The 23,446-nt window shown below is 34.4% G+C and overlaps 2 protein-coding genes across 4 annotated transcripts in view; one reads left to right on the top strand and one right to left on the bottom strand.

Annotated features, from left to right (window-relative positions):
• pde6c (phosphodiesterase 6C, cGMP-specific, cone, alpha prime) overlaps window positions 1–11,217 on the top strand; it is a 56,030-nt gene extending 44,813 nt beyond the window's left edge. Inside the window, exons 16-22 of one of the 2 annotated variants that reach the window (XM_039772224.1) lie at window positions 918–1,018; window positions 4,695–4,802; window positions 5,013–5,076; window positions 5,735–5,809; window positions 6,902–6,985; window positions 9,136–9,289; window positions 10,893–11,217. In XM_039772224.1, the coding sequence (XP_039628158.1) occupies window positions 918–1,018; window positions 4,695–4,802; window positions 5,013–5,076; window positions 5,735–5,809; window positions 6,902–6,985; window positions 9,136–9,289; window positions 10,893–10,939 (633 nt within the window). In that variant the 3' untranslated portion in view covers window positions 10,940–11,217. Of the gene's footprint in view, window positions 1–917; window positions 1,019–4,694; window positions 4,803–5,012; window positions 5,077–5,734; window positions 5,810–6,901; window positions 6,986–9,135; window positions 9,814–10,892 lie in introns of those variants that run through there. The other variant, XM_039772214.1, reaches the window with a different exon arrangement.
• A 10,969-nt stretch (window positions 11,218–22,186) lies between these two features.
• fra10ac1 (FRA10A associated CGG repeat 1) overlaps window positions 22,187–23,446 on the bottom strand; it is a 79,959-nt gene continuing 78,699 nt past the window's right edge. For both annotated transcript variants that reach the window (XM_039772204.1, XM_039772197.1), the window contains exon 14: window positions 22,187–22,800. In XM_039772204.1, the coding sequence (XP_039628138.1) occupies window positions 22,758–22,800 (43 nt within the window). In that variant the 3' untranslated portion in view covers window positions 22,187–22,757. The remainder of the gene's footprint in view (window positions 22,801–23,446) is intronic.

The raw sequence follows: 23,446 nt of genomic DNA, 5'->3' as shown, positions 1-23,446 counted from the left end.
TGGTAATAAAAGCAGCTAAAGATTGAGGCCTAGAGTTATACAGTTGCCAAACTGAGTAATTGCTTCTCAAGGCGATCACCTGTAGAGGCTGAAGACTAGATTTAGACGTTCACGTAGGCTGACATCATGAAGCAACGTCTTCTGTATGTGTTCATGTGTTATGCCATTTGAAAAAGGCAACAGATAGAACTGCTGTTCCTGACAGAATCTCCTCAAACAAAATGCATTCAAACTAATTCTTACAAGAAGCAAAGGGAAAGTTTTTCTACACTGTGACATGTTTTGTTGTCATTGTTTCCATGTAGGAATCCGGTGGCCTTTAGTCCCAAAGAAAAGTGGGTCTCATTGTTATAGATGATTGAGAACCAGATGTAGTCAGTGGTGGACATTAGTTAAATGCATAATACTTTAATAAATATCATATTCAGAGTTGTCACTTCTTGACAAGGCTTAAGGCATTAACTCACCAATTAAAGATGGATACCACATCTTTGCAGATGGTTGAAAGTGTATTCCTCTTCGATGGTCTGTGAGTCAATATATAGTGTACATTCTCTAGACCTTTCAGGTTCTTCCATCATTGTCAGGAATGTGCCACTTAACACGTGTAAATCTTACAAGTACCAGCAAGGACGAATTACATGGGCGACTTTCAAATTATAAAGGTTGCCTTGTTCAGTTATTGCTCCTTTACTGGAAGCCCAAAGTGGAATAATGCAACTGGAACCATTTTCATACCAGCCATGCTGATCTGCCTCAACTATTTTTTGCACACTAGACATTTGTTTCTGGATATGTGGCTATTTTATTATCATAGACTATACTGTATATAGTGAACCAAAAAAAATAATTATACACACAAGTGCACCTAAGGCATTGCTGTTAATTGCTGTATTCTTTCATCGCTTCTTTTTTAGAGCTTGAACATCTTCCAGAATCTTCAAAAACGTCAGTTTGAAACTGTCATTCACTTGTTTGAAGTGGCTATCATTGCAACTGATCTTGCATTATATTTTAAGTAAGTGCTTATATGTCAAATTTCTTGACAGTCAAATTAAACAGCTATTTTCCTCTTGCATGAGGTTAGTACAGAAAGGTGGGTTTGTTTCCAGCTTGGATGAACTTTTGCAGTATTTTGCACTTCCTGACACCTAACAAGTGCGAGGGAACACACACATGTCTGTGTTGGCCAAATCTTGTACTGTCTATGTCTGTCTTACATTAGGACAGAAGGATGCCTGCCAGTCATATTACATCAGATGATGGCTCACATTGCTTTGCATAGCATAAAAAAGACAACCTCTCTAAAAAGGTGTGGGAGAAATCAAGCTCCACTCTGTTTCCAAGGCAGATCAAATGAGTCTTTTAGTTATCTGCAGAAAGTGGACTAGTTCATCATAACACACTGATCCAACTACATGTATATACATTTATAGTAAGTACTGTACTGGAATCACTTTTAATGAAGAAGAAAAGATTATATCTTAGTCTTAAAATATAAAAGCAACTTTTGCAAGATTCAATTTAAATGTAGAAATTAAGCTGGCCATTTAGGCTTTGAGAAGGCAGGAACAAATTAAAATCAAACACCATTAAGAAAAAATAGTGAATGATATTTTGACGCTATGATTTTAAATATGATACATTTTGAATTTCTCTTAACAGTTCCCTTTTTGATTCTTTATAGATGCACTTAAGAGATACCAATCAGACTTGGCCAACATCAGTATATCCAGGGTTAGGGGTAAATATGATAACATGAAGAACTTAAAGATGAGGTGGGAGTGAAGGTTCAGGGGTGAGATGAGTAAGGGTAGTAGATGTGGAGACAATGAAGACCATAATGGAAATGAGTAGAGAGGCAACAAGAAACAATACCTTGAAGTGTAATGATAGCCACAAGATGAAAAGTAAACCAACAAAAAATAAAATAAACCAGCAAGAGAATATGGAAGAAAGAGAACCATGCACAGAGAAAATTAAGAAACCAACAGTCTAGAGGGAAGATGGCACCATACCTGACACATTGGAGGCTGCAACATTAGGAGGAATAGCAAAGCCTATGTACTTACAGGAAGCTTCATGACAGGAACAACACTCAGAATCTACCACTGCAAAACTACCTCTCTGGGCAGTCAAGAGCATCCAGCCTCCAAGACAAGTGTTCTCTGGGCCTTAAATTTTATTTAAATTTTAAACATCACCAAAAAGCCTCTGTCTTTATGCTAGGCAGCAGCATTTTCCTTTTATGCTGTATTTAGGCTTTTAACTCTGAAAAGTAAGTAACATCAAATAACCATTTAATTATGAGCAAGGTGAAAGGGAAAGAAGGATGTAAGAACATATGTGAGAAAACAAGAATCATTTCAATGCACAAAGAACCAAGGGTAAGAAGATAAACACACAGAAAGTATTATTTGTGTCACACAGACTCTATTATAAATATGCTGCATGCTATTTATACTTTTTATTTAGTTTTTTTCATTTAATGGTATTGTATTTTTGTCAACTGTTCTGAGGAGATATGCAAACAAGAATAGTATTGTACTACAGCATGTACGCTACACAATAAACTTGACATATGAATTCAGACTATAGAGGTTTACATATTGCTGCCTTTCACATGTCAGTTATTCATACAGAGGAGTTCACGTCACAGTCACTGGTCAGAGTGAGTTATTTATGCATTCAGATCTAAGGGGCTTGAGGTACTGGAGCATCTGGCTTTTCTGGCATCATAAACCGTTTTAGTATTTGTAGTGTCATGTGTGCAGTGCGGGGCAGCATGGTGGTGCAGTGGTAGCGTTGCTGCCTCGCAGTTAGGAGACCTGGGTTCGCTTCCCGGGTCCTCCCTACGTGGAGTTTGCATGTTCTCACCATGTCTGCGTGGATTTCCTCCGACAGTCCAGACTTGGTGGATTGGCGATTCTAAATTGTCCCTAATGTGCCCAGGATTGGTCCTGCCTTGCACCCTGTGTTGGCTGGGATTGGCTCCAGGAGACCCCTGTGACCCTGTGTTCGGATTCAACGGGTTGGAAAATGGATGGATGGATGTGTGCAGTGCACTGTGTAGTGGAATTCTTACTTGCAATATGCTGTCACTCTTTGGTGCTCTGATAAAAGAGAATGAATTGAAATACAGGAAAGAGGAAACTCTCTAGAAACTATAGTACTTGGATTGGCAAAAGATAAATACGGCAATATTTGTTCTTATCAGGGTAAGAGGTTTTGAATTTTGTTCATTCATTTTATATTTTTCTTCTGCTTTTGCTCATACTGTATCTCTCTTGTATTTCTGATAAAATTTACACTCAACAGTAGATTCAGAAAAGTTTTCAGACCCCTTTACCTTCTACTGTACTGTTGATGTAATACTTAAAAGGATACATTTGCATTTTTGCCCATCAGTCTACACACAATAGCCCATAATGACAAAATGAAAACTTGTTTTCAGAAACATTTGCAAATTTATTAAAGATCAAAAACTGAAATCTCTCGTAAGTATCCACACCCTTAATTCTGTGCTGTGTAGAAGCCCCTTTAGCAGCAATTACAGCTTACGTTTACTTGGGTAAGTCTGTACAAGCTTTGCACATCAGCATTTGGCAGTTATACATATTCTTACTGGCAGACTCTCTAGATCCGTTAGATTGTATGGGAAGTGTCTGCAAACTGACATTTTCAGGTCTCAGGTCTATGAGGTTTAATTCTGGGGTTTGAGTGAGCGAATTAAGGACTCTCAGAGACTTGTCCGAAAACCATACCAGCATTGTCTTGGCTATATCCTTTCAGCATTGTCATGCTGAAAGGAGAACCATCGACCCAATCTGAAGTTGCATGCATTTTAGAGCAGGTTTTCTTTAAGGATCTCTCTAAATGCATTCATTGTTCCTTCAGTACTAATCTGAAGCTGCCCCATAACATGATGCTGCAACCACCATGCTTCTCCATAGGGATGGTATTTGGCAGGTATTAAGCAGTGCCTGGTCTTCGCTTGGAGTTCTGCCCAAAGAGTGAATTTTTTCTTATCAGACAAGAAAACCTTTAAATGCTTTTTACTCAACAATGGCTTGTTTTAGCTACTCTACCACAAACATTGGACTGATGGAGTACTTCTGAAATGGTCATTCTTCAATGGGTATTCCCATCTCAGCAATGGACTTTAGATGTTCTACTGCAGAGACAATTGGGTTCTTGGTCATCTCCCTAACAAAGGTCTTTCTTGTCCAGTTACTCAGTTTGGCTGGATGACCAACTGCAGGAAGAGTCTTGGTAGCTCCAAATTCTTTCATTTCACAATTATTAAGGGCACTGTGTTCCTGGGAACACTCAAAGCTTTAGAAATGTCCTTATACCCTTGCCCTGACCTATGCCTTACCACAATTTTATTGTAAAGGTCTACAGAGGATTCCTTGGACTTCATGGCTTTTTTTTTTGTCCTATATAAATACTTTTAGTATCAAGGTATTACTTGGGACATAAAGCCTTCATAATGTTGTCACTTGGATACTTGATTTATATGGTCAAAGTTTATTTGAACAAGCGATCAATTAAAATAAAATTAAATCTAGAGGTATTCATGTAAATATTTTTATAAAGATGTTTACAGTAAATGACCCTTTAAAGTGTTTTTAATATTACACCATGTTAAAGTTATTAATCTAAACATTTAACATGCTTTCATTGCTTTACAGAAAAAGGACAATGTTTCAGAAGATTGTAGATGCCACAGAAAAAATGGAGACGGAAGAGGAGCAAATAAAATATGTCACAAATGACCCCACCAAGAAGGAAATTATTATGTAAATACTTCTTCTATAATTGTATAATCATTTTGACTTTGCAAAAATTACGTACTCTATTATGAAGTATGGATGACAATGAATATCTTTGAAAAAGGGTGGCTGAAAGCTTCTTAACTAATTTAATCTTTCTCACTTTATGCTTCTAAACATTAATATTTTTTTACTCTATAAATATATTTGGATTTGCTCCTTTCTTGCACTTTAAAGGGCTATGATGATGACTGGATGTGACTTATCTGCCATTACCAAACCATGGGAGGTACAGAGTAAGGTGAGTGCAATGCACTTTCTTTTTATTTATTAATAGAAAATTTTATTTAATTGAACTGAATTGTATGTCGTACATGTCACAATAATGTGGCATTAAGTGCCACAACACAAAGAAAAATAACATAAAGCAGCACTTACAGTACTATAAAAAAACTAATTTATATTAATTCATCTGTTTTGTATCCAACCTATCCAGTTCAAAGTCAAAGAGGGATGGCAGCTATCCTAACTGCACCAAGGGCATGGGAGTGCCAGTCCATCGCAGAGCATGCCCTCACATACTCACATCAGATCAATTAACCTTACCAACACATAATAGGTTTATTATGAACATAAAGAATATTCCACATGATATGGAAAATGTCAACTCCTTAGAGTGACATCAAGGAAAATAAATGTCTGAAACAAACACTGGAGATATAAAGAAATGTTAAAAGGTGAACAACACAAGATACTTAGATCAGTCCCTAAATAAAAATGGATTGGCACTGTGCTGAGGAAAAGACATATATGACTTCATTTTTACACTTACATTTATGTGTAGGTTACATTTTTTGATGTGGAAATTTCTAGGGTAAATATGCTTTTTAAATGTGATTGTAATATCAGAGATGTTTCTGGCTTTTTAGGTGCATTAATCCTTCCGTTTTGTTTTGAAGGTGGCACTTATGGTAGCAAATGAATTTTGGGAGCAAGGAGATCTGGAAAGGACAGTTCTCGAGCAGCAACCTATAGTAAGTACTGCTTGAATGAGAGCTAAACGGTTTTATTGAAATCAGTCCTATTACACTTCTGTGGCTGCAGCTGTTTATTCCAACTAGTTTCTCAAATCAAAAACTCACTTTTATTCTATCAAATCTAATTGTCTCTTATTATGCATTCAGGGCAGTATATGATTTTTACATTTGGAAGAAACTCAGAAATGTGTATTGTTTTCCATTGTTTAAATACTTGCTTTGTTTTGGCATTTCTTTTAAATCCAACTTTTTCTGTGGGCCTTGCTCCTTCAATCTAATCCAAATGTTGACAATAACAGAGGCAGACACAGGTGCAAATGACCCTGAATGCTGAAGGAATTAAGCTATTTCAGTATCATACTCATCCATGTGTTAGGTTTCATTGCATTTTTCTCCAAAATGCAACCTATTATTGTCTAACTAAAACGATTACAATATGCAAGCTTTTGAGGCAACTCAGGCCCCTTCTTCAAGCAAGATGCAATCCAAAAACTGGAGTTCCCTGTGCTTATATAGACACTAGGACAGATACAGCATTGGAAAACCTTTAAGTGGGTCAACTTAAATGTAAAAAATGAATAGACCTCCCCAGGCTTAGATTAATTTAGCAAGAGAGAAGGCTAATGCACAGTCAAGATCTTAAGATAAGATAACTGTCCAACAAAGAATTTTGAAGATTCTGATGAGTTTTCCATACAATGTGGATCTGTAGTCAGGTTGTCTGGGTCAGTCAGAGAGATGTAAACAATCCTCATATTTGTTACAAAACTCTTGTCTCTATTTAAACCATGTTGTAACGTGTTAAATTTTAGCATGAGTTTAACTTCCCATTCCTTTCTCTCTTGCTGTGTTTTGAAGTTGCCCATAAGCCCTGTGACTTTAAAGTCCCTCTCACAGTGTCTAAAGCTGTTGAAGTGGGCTCCTACAAGAACATCCCTACTGCCATGCTTATTGTGGAACCTGTGTAAATTCAGAATTGAATGTAGCTTTTTAAAACATTTCCTTTGAACAATGTGTACTGTTCACTGAAACCACTCATCACAAGCCGAAATACACATTCTTAAAAATATTTTATTTTTTATTTCTTAGCCTATGATGGACAGGAATAAGGCTGATGAATTGCCGAAGCTGCAAGTTGGATTCATCGACTTTGTGTGTACATTTGTATACAAGGTATGCTATTCTGACTAAACACTGCAAACCTAATCATCCTTTCCTTTATCTAAACATGTAATGTGGGATAGCAATGTGATCTTAATGTAAGTTGTGATACACCGATCATGTGTGTTCCATAGGTAATGCCTTATTTGTAATCATTAAAGTGTGAGTGATTTATGGATCGAATGTGCAGTTTGCAGATTGGTACAGAATTTCCATGAACATAGAAAACAACAGGATAATATTTGGGGATTCTTTTTTCAATTAATGTAAATTATTTATGAAAACAAGAACTTTGTTCACCTCCAGTTAAAGTCAGTCCTTAAGACATAATGAGTTCCATTATCATCTCCTCTTACTTTCCATCCCCTTTTTGCTTTCTGTTATTGACCAGTCCATGATTCTCACTAATGGTCGTTCAGTCTTTTTTTTAACCTTTTCCATTTCATTCTATTCAGGGCTGGGTGGAAGTTTGTTAACTGGTGAGCAAGGCTACCGTTTTGTTTTTGTTTTTTTTATCAGTTGCTCCTTTGAAATTAATTTTACTTTGTTCAACACAATAAAAAAGTTTATCATTGCAAGTATTCTATTCTGTAATCAACTTTTTGGTATGCTACTAAAAAAATCAGAAATGTATAAATTGAATGAGCAGCATATAATTTATATACAGTATTCTGCTTCAGCCTGCATAGACTTTCCATTTTAGTACAATACAAAAGATTGCTTAGAGCTAATCTAGGATTTTAGAACTATCCCCTTGTAAATGCATTTGTATATCTATCCTGTGATGACCTCTGTCCTACATTTAGCAAAATTAAAAATGTACAAATTATAAAAAGACATAAACATTCATTTGTGAACCAGAAAGCACAATTAAAACACTGTAGTATATATTTAAAAATATATTTTATTTATATTAATGTTGTAGATCTATTTTTAGAAATATAGTAAATGGCACTTTAGAATGTAATTGAGGTACAATATACAGGCACAGGTTAAGTTCCTGACAAGGGTGTCTTCTGTTTCCCTTTGTTTAGTCCCCTATGACCCAGAATTACAAAATTATGAAAAAATATGGTTGCTTTGCTTTAATAAAATAAATCAATCCAATCATTCTTAGCAACATTTATAACAGTCTTCCTCTGAAAAATGAATAAACACTTTTTTGGCTATCCAGAAACTTGAAAAATAAAAATTGTATCTGTTAATCAAAATATGATTCTGAATGAAAACTATTTCTCATATTCTAAATATCGTAGAACATCCACTGTGAGAAGCCTGCATATACAAGTTAAATAAGCAAGACAGTATGGGCCTCAGGTGATTACAGTGGGGCACATCAGTAGTTTTCTTAAAAATATAAATTGCACCATTAATTACATTCTTTGCATAAAATATGAAAGTTTGTGTTATACTTACTTTTTCAATTGGAAGAAAAGGTTACATTTTGGCCTATCTTCTTAAATATAAATTTAAATAACTGTGGCTTTTGCATTACACAACATTTCAAGTAAAAAAAGGCACAATTTGAAGTCGGCAAAGATATAATGAAATGACATTAGAGGAGCTAATGTTCACTTTCTAAGTGATTTATGAAGTAAAATAGGCATACTAGAAAATAAACATTTTCCTTTGTCTGTAAAGTAAATGAAGCATGTCGATGCCCAAATGCCAGTATTTACATTACCCCACATGCTATGGTATGCAGTGCGGCCCAGTGCTTAAAGCGTTACAACCTATAACGCTAGCAGTTTAATAAATCTCTCTGACTCATAGTGTGATTATGAGTTAGTCACTTAGCCAAACTAGAAATATAAAAATACAATTATAATATAAAGTTTGTTGGCATAGCAGTCACTAAAGAAACCTGTTCTATAAAATTAAGTCTTTGGAAATGGTTATGATAAGCACTGTTGCTGTGTAATAGGACTAAGCACTACATTTCTTTCTTTTCTAAAACCATAATATCCAGTAACAAAAATATACAGAGTTGTGTTAACATGCTAGTTTTGTACATATGAAACATTAACTTGATTCTGCTTTGTTTCTGTTTGCCCAAGGGGAAATCTGATCGACAATATTGCTTTAGTCTAGCTCCAGATGACAGATTTATTTCACAACACTTTTACTGAACATGTACTAACCAGCACTGTGTTATCATACAGGAATTTTCAAGGTTTCACAAAGAAATCACGCCAATGTTCTCAGGTCTTCAAAACAACAGGGTTGAATGGAAAGCAAGAGCCGATGTTTATGAAGAAAAAATGAAAGCCATTGAGGAGGAAAAGAAGAAGAGAGAAGAAGAAGCAGCCAAAAAAGGTTTAATGCCCTTTTACAGTTTTAAATGCAACCACAGGCATTCTGAAGACAAAAACAACATAAAATCACACAGAGAATTATTTGTTCAAGTTGTATCTTTAAATAACCTTATACTTTAATATAATTACACACATTGCCTGGTATATAGTAGCAAAAATTACTTTTCAGGGAAATAAAGCTTCAAATGTCCATGGGCTACAGCACACAAAACACATTATCAGTAGCCTGTGAAGTAATAGCTTTGGTTATCATAAACAAAACATGAATGTAAAATGTGATTTAATATTCGGTTTATGCTGTATATCAAAAGTAGGCACTACTATAACTGTAAAGGTTACACTTGTTAAATCATACATAAGCCTGCACCTACTGTATATCTGGTTTTACTCTAGCATATATTGCTGAAAAAATATTAATATCTGATAATGCACCATGAAAGAAAGAGAGACAGATTGATCAATCCAGCAATAGATATACTGTACAGAGTATAGTAAATAGAAATTAAGTGAAATGTCAGTTGCTCTTTAAGCAATGTAGAACATAAAGTCCAAGTACAATTTATTAGTGCAAGACCCAGAACTGTACACACAATATGCCAAGTTTACACCTAATAAACAGTGTCCCAAAAACAATGTTGCTGTACCAAAATGCCTGTTATAACTGACAAGGCTAAAAACAGGCATGATAAGAAGAGGTAATATACAATTATCAGATTCAATTCATAATGGTGGAAGGACTCAGTGGCTAACAGAGTTACAAGAAAATGTATTGATAAACACACAGACTGCAGTAGTCATGATGATCTCATATTTTGATATTAACCTGTGGGGATGCCATAAGATTGCTGCATAAAGTGACAGGAAATGTGATTGAGGTGATGCTGCAGTGATCGAAACAATGGCAGCACGAGCCAAGGAACCAGGAAAACAAGAGGCAACTGAAATGCCAACAATGTAAATGGCAGATTTGCAGTTGCAAACTGTAACAATAAAAGGAAATACTCTGCACCATTTACATTAAGTTGGCAATGAGAAATACAGTTTTATAACATGATGCTCATTGGTTGAATTTTCTTGTTTCAGGAGGGTTTTTTAGTGAAATTAAATCTGTAATAAATCAAATTCATCTCAAGTTACTCAGTAAAAGCAATTCATGCATAACATTTCCAAAACATTTATATATATATATATATATAGACCATCAAGAGATTTAAAATGTGAATTTATACCAGTAGAACTCTTAAAATGAAATGATCAGACAAGTTTGTAAATATGACTGCAGATGAGCAGCAATAATAAATTACATTTTAAACATAGGCTTTGTACACATGTAATGGACATTTGATGTAAAAATAAAGTAAGGTAAAATTGAATGTCTAAACATGCCAAACAAACTAATTCAATTTCCAGCTTCTACAGGAAATATGTAGTCAGTTATCCCACAAAAGCATACAGAATAAAAACAGCTGCTTATTATAAAGGAGTCGGCAGAAGTACCAGAAGCCCAAGCACAGCAGCTTCATATTACTTCTGTACTTTTTGGTTAGGATTTGGAATGGTATGTTACAATTCTAATGAGTCTGGGTTTTTTTCTTTTTCTGCAGAAGTCAATGATGATGGCAGCAAATCTAAAACATGCACAATATTTTAGAAAATGCACAATTCCTTCTCACCGACTCCTCCTATGATGACTGCAAAAGAATGTTTACTTCTGACTTCATCTTTACGTTCTCACTTGTGGATGTCAGTTGCAATGGACTAAATGATCATTCTGAATGGAAATTTTGAGTTGGAAAGTGAACCGATATTTTCTGGACTTACACATAAAAAATAGAGAAGTAGAAGCAATTTTCTTTGTAAATAGTTGTAATTTATTATAAAGTTAAATGCATAAGTATACATTTTAATTTAGAGATTAATTTCAGGCATTAATGCCATAGATCTGATCTAATTAAAAATACACATTGTAATTTGCTTCCAAGTGGAAGATATTTTAAAATGCATTTTGCTTCATTACATAATAAAAATGTACATATACATACTTGTGATCTAGTGTTTGCATGTCCTTGTAACTACCCAAAATCAACTCCTCCAATACTGTTAGTTGGGCCCAACAGGTTTGTAATATTCTGCAGTTCTAAATAATCTAAAACATATTATTTTTTTATGCCCTTAAAGGACTTTTGTTTGATTTAGCTACCAAATATATCCCTAGAACATGTCTGACATAAAGGCAATTTCTCAAAAAATTGATGAAGGCAACAAACTGTACAATGGTAGCAGTGTCTCATATACTAGGAAAAAGTGAGTTTTTTTTTTTTTTTTAATGTTACTTGACCAAGGTCCCATGACCATAATGCTGTTTTCATTGGCTATAAATACTTTTCCTGTGGTACAGCGCAGTGATGATATAGTCAGAGATACGTCATGGAAAGACGTACACAAAGAACAGTCTGTGGAAGCCTTCTCTGAGATGAATGAAGTGAGGCTTTGGGGTAGAAAGGCAGGCAGGATTTGAAGTATTGCAGTTCATGGAGTGTTTAGGTGCATAGCAAAAAACTGAATTGGATTATAAATTGGGTATGAAGTCAGTGATCTAGCAATCTATTCTAGTTGAATACTGCCATTTTATTTGGCCTGAGTTCAGACTCTAGCAGCAACATTTCTGTTAATGTAAACTTCATAGGTATAAAAAGGTTTGGAGGATTTTTTAACATCTAATGCTTTATATATGAATCCATTATAAATAAACATGGTACATGCAAAACATCTGTTGTTAAAACACATTTAGGAATTTTAAGGCATGGTATACTGAATTTTTACATTTGACACTTAAGTGAAAACTACATAAAAATCCAAATTATCTTGCGCTAGTCAACATTTATAGTTCACCATGTCTACTTACTTTCATACAATTAAGATTGCTGTACAAACATTTCAAGAAATCCTACAAAGCACTGGTACAAATATTATGTTAGATATATAAAATGAATTATCACTGCCACCCATAAATATATATGTACACATTTGAAATAGTGTCCTTGGTTGTTAGAAATATCATCAGGCCACTAAAGTTTTCATAATTTGTTGTTAACCTTACAAGGTTATAGAGGAAAAAAAAACTGGTTTAATTTTTACTTGTGTTTTTCTTTATTATAATGTTTTTACTATACATACCAGCTAATGCACATCTGTGTATAATGCATTTTGTTTTTTTAGTACTATTCCATAACAGTGTGCGGCTAGAATAACATAGGAAAAATATACACTCTAAGTTCATGAAATATTACTACAGAAGTATGTAGATTTGAACTGATAAGTTTATGAATGAAGGAGCATTATGTTTTTAAGGGGACACTGCATGAATAGCAGAACTGATTGTAAATTTTAAGATTTAATTTTAAAACTGAAAAGAAAATAACACATACATAATTATAAAATTAAAGCAAATCCAAAATCCACATTTTTGTCTTTCAGTCAAGGCTGCAAAATAAACTAATTACATAATCAACTATTTTGTATTTCTACCAGACAATGCAAAACATCTTAACAGGTGATTCTTTTCACATTATATTGTCACCCCTTTTTAGAGATTTCAAAACTAACATTCTATACAAATTTGTTTTGTGAATAAGACAATATACTTTAATTCAAAATTTTAAAAGATGCACTTATGCACACTGTAAATCTTTAAGCAGAAAATAAAATGCACAGTATGCACATGCTCAGACAAAACATAATTTTTTTTTCTCACCAGTTGGGAGCTACCAAATAAGATTTACAAAATATCACCCAGCTTACAGCTTATAACTGATTTTCATTTTAAATTACATTCTTTCTAGAATAGTAACTTCACAAAGGAAGAACTGAAATGACTTCTTGATCTAAGTTTGCTCCTCCCGTTCCTTAAAATAAAACAGATCTCTAGGTGATCCTCAGCTCCCTATAAACCTATTATTGCTTAAACAGTGCCATTAAACACATCTGTTTTGAATGTCTCTGCTGCCATTTAGGATTGCTAAATTTTTGTGGCAGGCACAGCATAACATAAGTGTTTCAGCTGGAAATTTAAAATTATTAGTGCAAGTACATTTTGTGTAGGGTGCTCTAGTTTTCCTCCCTTGTCATCAAACACATAGAGGTTAGGTTAGTCAGCAATTCCAAAGAGGACCCCGGTGTGGGTAAGTACAGTGCATCCAGAAAGTATTCACAGCGCATCACTTTTTCCACATTTTGTTATGTTACAGCCTTATTCCAAAATGGATTAAATTCGTTTTTTCCCCTCAGAATTCTACACACAACACGCCATAATGACGTGAAAAAAAGTTTACTTGAGATTTTTGCAAATTTATTAAAAATAAAAAAACTGAGAAATCACATGTACATAAGTATTCACAGCCTTTGCTCAATACTTTGTCAATGTATCTTTGGCAGCAATTACAGCCTCAAGCCTTTTTGAATATGATGCCACAAGCTTGGCACACCTATCCTTGGCCAGTTTGGCCCATTCCTCTTTGCAGCACCTCTCAAGCTCCATTAGGTTGGATGGGAAGCGGCGGTGCGCAGCCATTTTAAGATCTCTCCAGAGATGTTCAATCGGATTCAAGTCTGGGCCACTCAAGGACATTCACGGAGTTGTCCTGAAGCCACTCCTTTGATATCTTCGCTGTGTGCTTAGGGTCGCTGTCCTACTGAAAGATGAACTGTCGCCCTAGTCTGAGGTCAAGAGCGCTCTGGAGCAGGTTTTAATCCAGGATGTCTCTGTACATTGCTGCAGTCATCTTTCCCTTTATCCTGATTAGTCTCCCAGTTCCTGCTGCTGAAAAACATCCCCACAGCATGATGCTGCCACCACCATGCTTCACTATAAGGATGGTATTGGCCTGGTGATAAGCAGTGCCTGGTTTCCTCCAAACGTGACGCCTGGCATTCACACCAAAGAGTTCAATCTTTGTCTCATCAGACCAGAGAATTTTGTTTCTCATGGTCTGAGAGTCCTTCAGGTGCCTTTTGGCAAACTCCAGGCAGGCTATCATGTGCCTTTTACTAAGGAGCGGCTTCCGTCTGGCCACTCTACCATACAGGCCTGATTGGTGGATTGCTGCAGAGATGGTTGTCCTTCTGGATGGTTCTCCTCTTTCCACAGAGGACCTCTGGAGCTCTGACAGAGTGACCATCAGGTTCTTGGTCACCTCCCCGACTAAGGCCCTTCTCCCCCGATCGCTCAGTTTAGATGGCCGACCAGCTCTAGGAAGAGTCCTGGTGGTTTCGAACTTCTTCCAGTTATGGATGATGGAGGCCACTGTGCTCATTGGGACCTTCAAAGCAGCAGAAATTTTTCTGTAACCTTCCCCAGATTTGTGCCTCGAGACAATCCTGTCTCGGAGGTCTACAGACAATTCCTTTGACTTCATGCTTGGTTTGTGCTCTGACATGAACTGTCAACTGTGGGACCTTATATAGACAGGTGTGTGCCTTTCCAAATCATGTCCAATCAACTGAATTTACCACAGGTGGACTCCAATTAAGCTGCAGAAACATCTCAAGGATGATCAGGGGAAACAGGATGCACCTGAGCTCAATTTTAAGCTTCATGACAAAGGCTGTGAATACTTATGTACATGTGCTTTCTCAGTTTTTTTTTATTTTTAATAAATTTGCAAAAATCTCAAGTAAACGTTTTTCACATTGTCATTATGGGGTGTTGTGTGTAGAATTCTGAGGAAAAAAATGAATTTAATCCATTTTGGAATTAGGCTGTAACATAACAAAATGTGGAAAAAGTGATGCGCTGGGAATACTTTCCGAATGCACTGTATGTACACATGAGCATGCCCTGTGGAAAAAATGACACTTTGTGCAGTGCGTATTTCTGCTTTGTGCCTGACATTCCCTGGCAATTTTATGTTATATTTAATTGTATTACAGAATCATTGATAGAATGGAAAACAGTTAAATAAGCTTATTTTCCATTATAACAAATATATACTTTTTCTTTCATGAAATGAAACTAAGAAGCTAGTTTTAATTTAGTTTACATATACTGGATACTCATAATGTTATATGGGACTAAAGAAAGAATATGTTTAAACAAATATTCCAAAATACCAAAACTCATGACAGACAAGTCCAGTAAATGTACTACCATAATGTTTTAAAAGTCCCTTTCTAGTAAAATGACAACTTATACCTTTGACTTCATATTTAAAAGTAATGTACAGAATGCAATTTTAAGTGCACTGTTGTAGGTTTCAAATATTGACCAAGAATATAAAAAAGAAAACAAAGAAGTTGTGAGCCATCTTTTTGCTTATATCATGGTGGTTTTTGCATAATATTAGAATGTTGAGATAAACATATATCATCAATAAGAATGACTTAACTGGATTTATCTCTATTTACATTTCATTACAATGTTCAAAAGTGTAACTCATTTATGTGATTTACTGTAAAATTATGTTTAAGGGGCTTCCAATATTTCATCATCATCATCTTGTAATTAATGTTACATGACACTGATCTATTTACCAAATACACAATTTATTTTACTACAATAGATTTGCTCCCTTTGTTTTCTTTAATTAAATTGATGGTTTAAATCTGTTCTATTAAATTAATTAATTGCTAAATTAATTAATTTTATTTTTTAAATATATAACAATAAACTGCTTAGGAATTTCCCCAGTGATTTTGGCTTTACAGTGGTACAATGGTTAACACTGCAGACTCACAATTTCAGAGTTTTGAGTTAGAATACCTGCCAAGAAATTCCAGCCCAGAAACTAGTAAAGACTGCTTGTTTGCTCTGAGTTTTAGGTAGATTTTATACAGATTTTCAAATCTAAACTGACCAGCTACATGAGAGTATGGATGAGTGTTAGTGTACCCTTAGATGAAGCTCTGCCAACTGTAGGCTCCTGTTTTGTGCCTGATGCACAAAAGATCTAAACTGGACCTGGTTTTAAAAATATAACTGTGTGGAGTTTACACATTCTTCCTAGTTTTTTGTCTCAGTTCCATTTTTTTTTTCTTGCATCCAAAAGACATACATGGTAGCCAGATTTATGATTGCAATTTGAGCTGATACTACTGAATGTGGGTGTGCCAAGTGTGTAATGTGATGTACTGCTCAAGGCCGGAACTTCCATGTGCCCAATGCTGCTGGTACAAACTGTCCTTCAGTAACACTGAACTGGATTATCGTGCTTGGAAAATAGAAGATAAAATATATTATTTGAGTATATTTTAGCATCTTGCAAATTCTTTTTTTATAATTCCACTGTCTGAAATAAATTATAATAGTTTATTGATTATCATATGAATGAAGATAGAGGGTGACCATTCAACAAAAATATATAAAAGAGCTTTTGACTAAAACATTTGTGGAATTATTTTTAATATGCAAGGAATTCAAAACTTAAAAATGAAATAACAGGATTTTGTAAAGTATCTTTATTAAAATAAAGTTCTTATATTATTCATTAATCATAACATTCCATATTCAATGTAATAAGTACTGCGGTGGGCTGGCGCCGTGCCCGGGGTTTGTTTCCTGCCTTGCTACCTGTGTTGGCTGGGATTGGCTCCAGCAGACCCTGTGACCCTGTAATTAGAATATAGCGGGTTGGATAATGGATGGATGGATGCAATAAGTAACTCTAATATAGACTGAGTATGAGAAAATACATCTTAAAAACCTGTGTACTGAGTGCTAATATTTACAGTACATTAATCTGCACTCTGTTACTAAGATAATTGCTCATCTTATCCAGGACACAGCCATGTTATATAAACTTGTGTGAACAAAACATTCATGAACCAAACAAAAACAGCAACCTTTTCAAAACAAAGATACACCTTTAAAACAGTATTACAAATATAAATTTGATGTAAAAATAGAAAAAAGTAAGAAAGTCTGAATAATACCAGATGCATAGGTGTAAGAAGATTGAGCAGAATTGGATTTGGCTTTAAATCAAGCTTTAAAGATTCTCAAAGATTTAACCTTTAAATCCTCTACTTACCTAAAGTAGTCTACATGAGGCTACCGTTGTATCAGTTTCTCAAGGGCACCTTAATAGTTGACTGATAGGTGAAAGTTGTTGGTCTGCTTTTACAATCATCATACATTTTTTTACAAATAACTTACTGATATATACATTCCAAATAATACAAAATGTTTAGATGTGTAAATCAATAAACTCATTCAGTGCAAGGTAGAATTCAGTACTTCCCCAATAAAAGATCAGAAGAACTGGAATAATTTATAAAAGAAGAAACCACAAAAGAATGCCATATTCCACAATTTTTTTCTTACAGAAAGTATGTTTTTAATTTCAAAATTTCAAACTCTGATAATTGATGTACCTAAAGTTTTATATATTACAGCAGTGTTCAGTAAAAGGATTACATATATAGTTAATAATTTGAATAGACCTACGGATACAACTTTCCAGTTACACTAGGCCATTCTTTTATGTGGTAGTTGGTTACCAGTAGGTATTACCTGAAAACCACAAAGTTAGTAACACATTTACCAACTCTACTGCAAGATTTGAAACAAGTTTAAACATTTTTGAATTGTAAAATATTCATGTTGCACGTATTAAAGCTCAGGACCTACAAACAATAAACTCATAGATTCTAAAGTTTCTTTTTTTCAGCAAAGCTTCAGACTTATTTAGAATGCAGGATATCAATGTGGAGGACACTTGACTGAGTATCCAATATAGCCTTTGACATCTCATACATGCAAAATGTACACAAAACAAAATTGTAATATATTTTAGGTGCAGATTAATCCTACAACCAATTAAAGTCTAGAAAGCTCCTTGAACCAACCTTAACAGAAGAATGGGAAAGGACCTTACCTGATATACAGTACACAGTATCTCTTGACAACACATCTGCTGCAGGTTGTTTCTCTCATTGACTTGAAGAATCACTGACACACTTATTAGATTTTTCAGAAAAGAGAAACTATGTAGAGGATTCACAATGTATGCTTGGTTTAATAGCAAAGAGAAAGGTGAAGAAACAAACTGTGGCTATATTTGTATGACAGCAACACAGTAAAAACTACGGCAAAAAATTAAATATGGAAATATAACCTTATTACCTCAACTCTGTAAATTGCCTACTTCCATGGAAATAAACAATGAACATAGGTTCATATGGTTATGGTGTCTCTATATCACATGTGAAATTGTTACTTGCATATAATAATGAACATAATAATGAACATGCAACACATTGTCACTTTCTGGTGTCATGATTGGTGAGTATAGGGTTAAATATATTTACAAATTTAAAATAAAACATAAAATACAGTCCAGTGAAATAGAGAAACATTGCAAATAACCATTTACTTTAGCATAGTTTCTTAGACTATTTTGACAGTTTGTCTTATGTTAATACATTTAAAGGTGAAGAAAATCATACCTGGAAATGTTGCTCTTGATATGCTATTGAAGAATTCTGCTTCTTGATTTTTTTAATTTAAGCAGTGGTAAAAATATATTTGTTAACATAGCCTGAAGCCATGACTTATGTAATGATGCTATTGGATTAATGGCTCTGAAATAAATAATTAAATTGAATTGAACCCACAAGTGAAAAAATACAAGTACAAGTCATCCAAACAGTTTTTAACTGTGCGCGCAAACACAGGCTATGGGACTAATACAACACATTAAGGTAAAGGTAATGTTCTTGCGTCTTGCGATTTCCAGGGCCAAAACAAACCATTCTACAGTATAAACTCCATCTTGTGAAAACCACCTACTTAAAAAATAACTAGATAGATAATTAGAGACAAACCCAATTAAATTTTATCTTACTTTAATACATTCATTTATTTATATTTTTCAGTTACTTCATTACTTCCTGGCATACCCTGTAGAGATGCTAAAGGAAGAAATGTAGACTAAAGATTTATTCAATGAGATATTGCATATAAAATTTAGCCATAGCTGTAAGTTTCATTAGTACACGTCTTCTTATACCGCTGACAATAACTACTCCGTTTTTAAAACGGTCTTTCAGTGGTATTTTTCCAATTGTAAACCTTCTACTTTACCTTGTACTTGCCCACTGTTTGCAATAATTACATAACTTCTAGAAATAAACAGGGCAAGTCCTTCTTAAAACTAAAAAGGGCTGTTAGAAAAGGTTTTTGTTAATGAATTTAGATGTATTTTCAACCCACTAAATCAGGCATTACAATAATATGTAGATGGTATTAATGTGTGTTTGACAAAATATATAAGTATTAGATTTGTAAGTGTTGATAGAATATCATTAGTGCCACTCAACACAAGGATATTAAGTCTACTTTTCTCCTGTCTAGCTGGAGTTGCATTCCTAATCTCTTGACATTCAATTAATAAGACTTCCAAATTAATGGGTCCACTGACTTATATCATCATCAGCATCAAAAAGACTTTCGCCTACAATCTTCCTGTTGCAACATTTTCTTTTTTGTTTTAAATAGAAGAGAGAGCCTTGGTAGACAACATAGTCAAGTTCTACTGAATAAAGGAAACTGTCTTGCTAAACTGTTCATAAATAGCTTACGGATTAGGACAGCAGCCCAGGACTGTCATCTGCTTCTGTATATGAAGATGCCTTGTGATTGAGTTGTAAGCTCATTAGAGTCATTAATTTGAGCTAATATGACAGTCTTTAGAAAGTAAAAGTTTATTTAACCTGACACAAAGACTGGAGTAACCTATAGTTATCAACATTAACAAGTTTCCAATTCCAAATACTCTTAATGAGATCTTTTTCTGTGTTGAAGGGGCATGAAACAAATTTCCAATTGTTCTATCTTTATATGTAACCAGAATCTATTGTATTCTAAAAGCAAAGCCTCCAAGCAACACAAGGTATTAGCTGAATTTCATAACTGCTGATGTGCATGAAATCTGTATAATGTTGTAATCTCCAAAAGAGCACAGTAATATTAATACTGTATATCTGACATGTTTAAATGTGATGTGACCATTTCTGTAAGGTTACTTTCAAGCATGATGTTTGTCTGCAGAACTTATATTTGTGCAGAGAGCCTGATAGTATTCAACTGAACTGTACTCAAGATAATTTCTGGATGATCTGTAGCCATTGACATACTAATTGCCACACTCAGTAATAATATTTGAACAATGAAACATTTTTCAACCAAATACCAGTAATCTCTAAAAGCTTTTCACAGGAACACAAGTCAACTGGCTAATGTATTAATCTTAGAAATCCTCATCTTTCTAATTACTATTCCAGGATAAACATTAGTGATATTTTAAACAGAAGCTTTATCTTTAAGTGTCACATTTGTTCTACAGTTAAAACTTCATTCTGTCATCTAAATTTTCCCTCAATCTTAGATGTAAATATAAATGAACAAATGGAACAAGTTATCTATTAGCTAAACAAATTACATTAATAGACAGAACATTCAATTTGGAAATATGTGATCCACTGAATGTCTGTGTCTCTGCAACCCACTAAAGGTGACTGGGAAAATCCTTGCTTAACTTGAATTAAGTGAAACCTACAGAACCTTACCTTTTTATCAGCTACACTATTCTTTCAAAGTACTAACTCACTTTCGAAGAACCCACTTGCTGATGTTTTATCCTGATGTGTGTCCAATAAACTATTTAGTTACAAATGTTTATTTGCAGGCTGAAGAAGGTTTTTACCTTCTTTTAATCTGTCTGTCTGTCTATCTATCTAATTGACTGCTCTTAAATAAGCAAGATGGTTTAATTTCAGTCTCAGAAATGTTTGACTGAATTTTGAAACTTTCCCTGCAAGATGAAGTAAAACATGAATGGAGTTAACAATTGGGGATTCACTTGCCTGTATAAGATCTTACAGTTATCAGGGGCTGGTGCTCTACCAAATAAATTAAGGATATGTCACTCTGGTCCTCTGAAACAATTATGAGGAGTCACGGAACTAGTACAGAATATGAAAAACATTCCATATTGTTAAAAGTTGCAAGGAAAAATACAATGAAATGGAAAGAACACAAAAACATCCACTCTTCCAGCTGCAGGTCATCCTTTGATAATGGTCAACATGAATAATACGAGCAAGGGTATTTGTTTAAAATGGGATTTGCTGCTTTAAGGACAAAAACATCTGCAGCACAGATAAGGCAGCTATGGTATAGTGAATATAGTGATTTTTCTGAGCACATTTTTACCTATTACTGTAACATATATTAAATTGTACAAAGGTGTGAGGAAAACTCAAGGTTGCATGAGAAAAATGTCATCTGGTCTGGTGGAATACACATAAACTCATTTAGGCTAGATGTAAATTAATGTGGTGCTTTCAACAAAATCATATTAAACATTGCTTTCCAGCAGCTGGGATGATGGTGACCAGTGGGATGCAGATGGAAATCAGTGAGGAGAACCTGTATGACTTGGCAAAGGCACTTAGATCACTGTAAAAATCATGTTTCCATTAGCACAACATCATCAAGCATATAACCACTGTAACAAAGAGATATCCTAGACAAGTCCAACGTTTACTCCAAGAAAACACTGAAAGATTGGGAAGTGTGACTTCTGAAGACATGTACAGGGATAGGTAAATTAGGAAAGTTAAACTTAAATGTAAGGCTTGTGTTCTAACAACATCTACTGTACGTTGTTACCATACTAAATATCTTCTGGCAAGCTAGATTCCCAGGATGGAGGAGGAGTCCGCCTATTATAATAATAATGACAAAAGCACAAATATTTGTTGTATGTATATTTAAATGTACAAATGATCACAGATCAACATTCAGGTATGTTTTCTGTATTATAAAAATAATTTTTGGCAGAATAAATATAAGCTCATCATTTAAGGTTGTGTTTAAATAAATTGATAATATACTTAAGACTTCAAGCAAAAAGGTAGAGTTTAATGAATTATGGGGGCAATTACATTTTTACATGAGTGTTGATAACTTTACTACTTAAATATATTAAACAGCACAAATCCTGCATGAAAAAATACACTGAAGTAAAATATAAACAAAACATTTTTCATTATTTCATGAACTGCAAAGGGTAGGAAGAACTGGCCCCTAAAGTCATAAAGAACACATTTAATACTTTCAGTAACATCAGCACACCTGTCTGTCAAAAACATTACAATCTTGAAACCAAAATCTCTCTCTCTGTTGTTTTTTTATTTAAAGTGCTCATTATTTTTTTTATGCTTGTATTATGTCTTTATTTGACAGATCATAGATATTTACACCTGGTTTACACAAAGGAATTATGAAAAAAATGCATTTAACACAGTCTAGTGTTTTATTAGCAAAATGAAATAAAAAAGGGCACATTAAAACACATTTGAAGAAATGTCTCTTGTCTAGGTAGTTAATACAGTATTAACTCTGTGGAAAAGAAATCAACTGTACCATTTTGTTCCTGGAAGGTTCACCATACTTGGGCATAATTTTAATTTCAAAGAAACATATCTTGGAAATATTCATCAAACTCTTCTTCCCTGATGGGACAAAAATGGTAAACTAGTATTAGACAATCATCTATCAGTGTTAAATAAAGTACAGGTATATACATACAGTATATATATACTGCTCAAAAAAATTAAAGGAGCACTTTTTGATCAGAGTACAGCATCAAGTTAATGAAACTTCTGGGATATTGATCTGGTCTGAGGGAACAGCTGTCCAAGGGAGGTGGTGTCCATCTGTCCATTCTCTCGACTGGAAAAAGGAATAGAAACCATACCAGCCAAAATGCACATCCATGATGGCCTCCCGGGCAAATAATGATAGAGTTTGCCCTAAAATGTAGGGCAAGAGAAAGTAAATGTTTTCAAATTATAATTATTCTATTACCTGTCTCTGTGTATATGTACTATGTATATATATATTATATATATATATATATTATATCTATATATATATTATATCTATATATATCTATATATCTATATATATATCTATATCTATATATATATATATATATATCTCCCCATCCATTCATTGTCCACCACTTATCCAAGGTCGGGTCACAGGGGCAGCAGCCTAAGCAGGGAAGCCCAGACCTCCCTCTCCCCGGCCACCTCCTCCAGATCTTCTGGGAGGACCCCGAGGCATTCCAAGACCAGCCAGGAGATATAATCCCTC

The sequence above is a fragment of the Polypterus senegalus genome, chromosome 1 (assembly GCF_016835505.1).
Source record: "Polypterus senegalus isolate Bchr_013 chromosome 1, ASM1683550v1, whole genome shotgun sequence".
Lineage (NCBI taxonomy): Eukaryota > Metazoa > Chordata > Cladistia > Polypteriformes > Polypteridae > Polypterus > Polypterus senegalus.
Note: the sequence above shows the minus strand (reverse complement) of the source record. Positions and strands in the feature narration are given on the sequence as shown.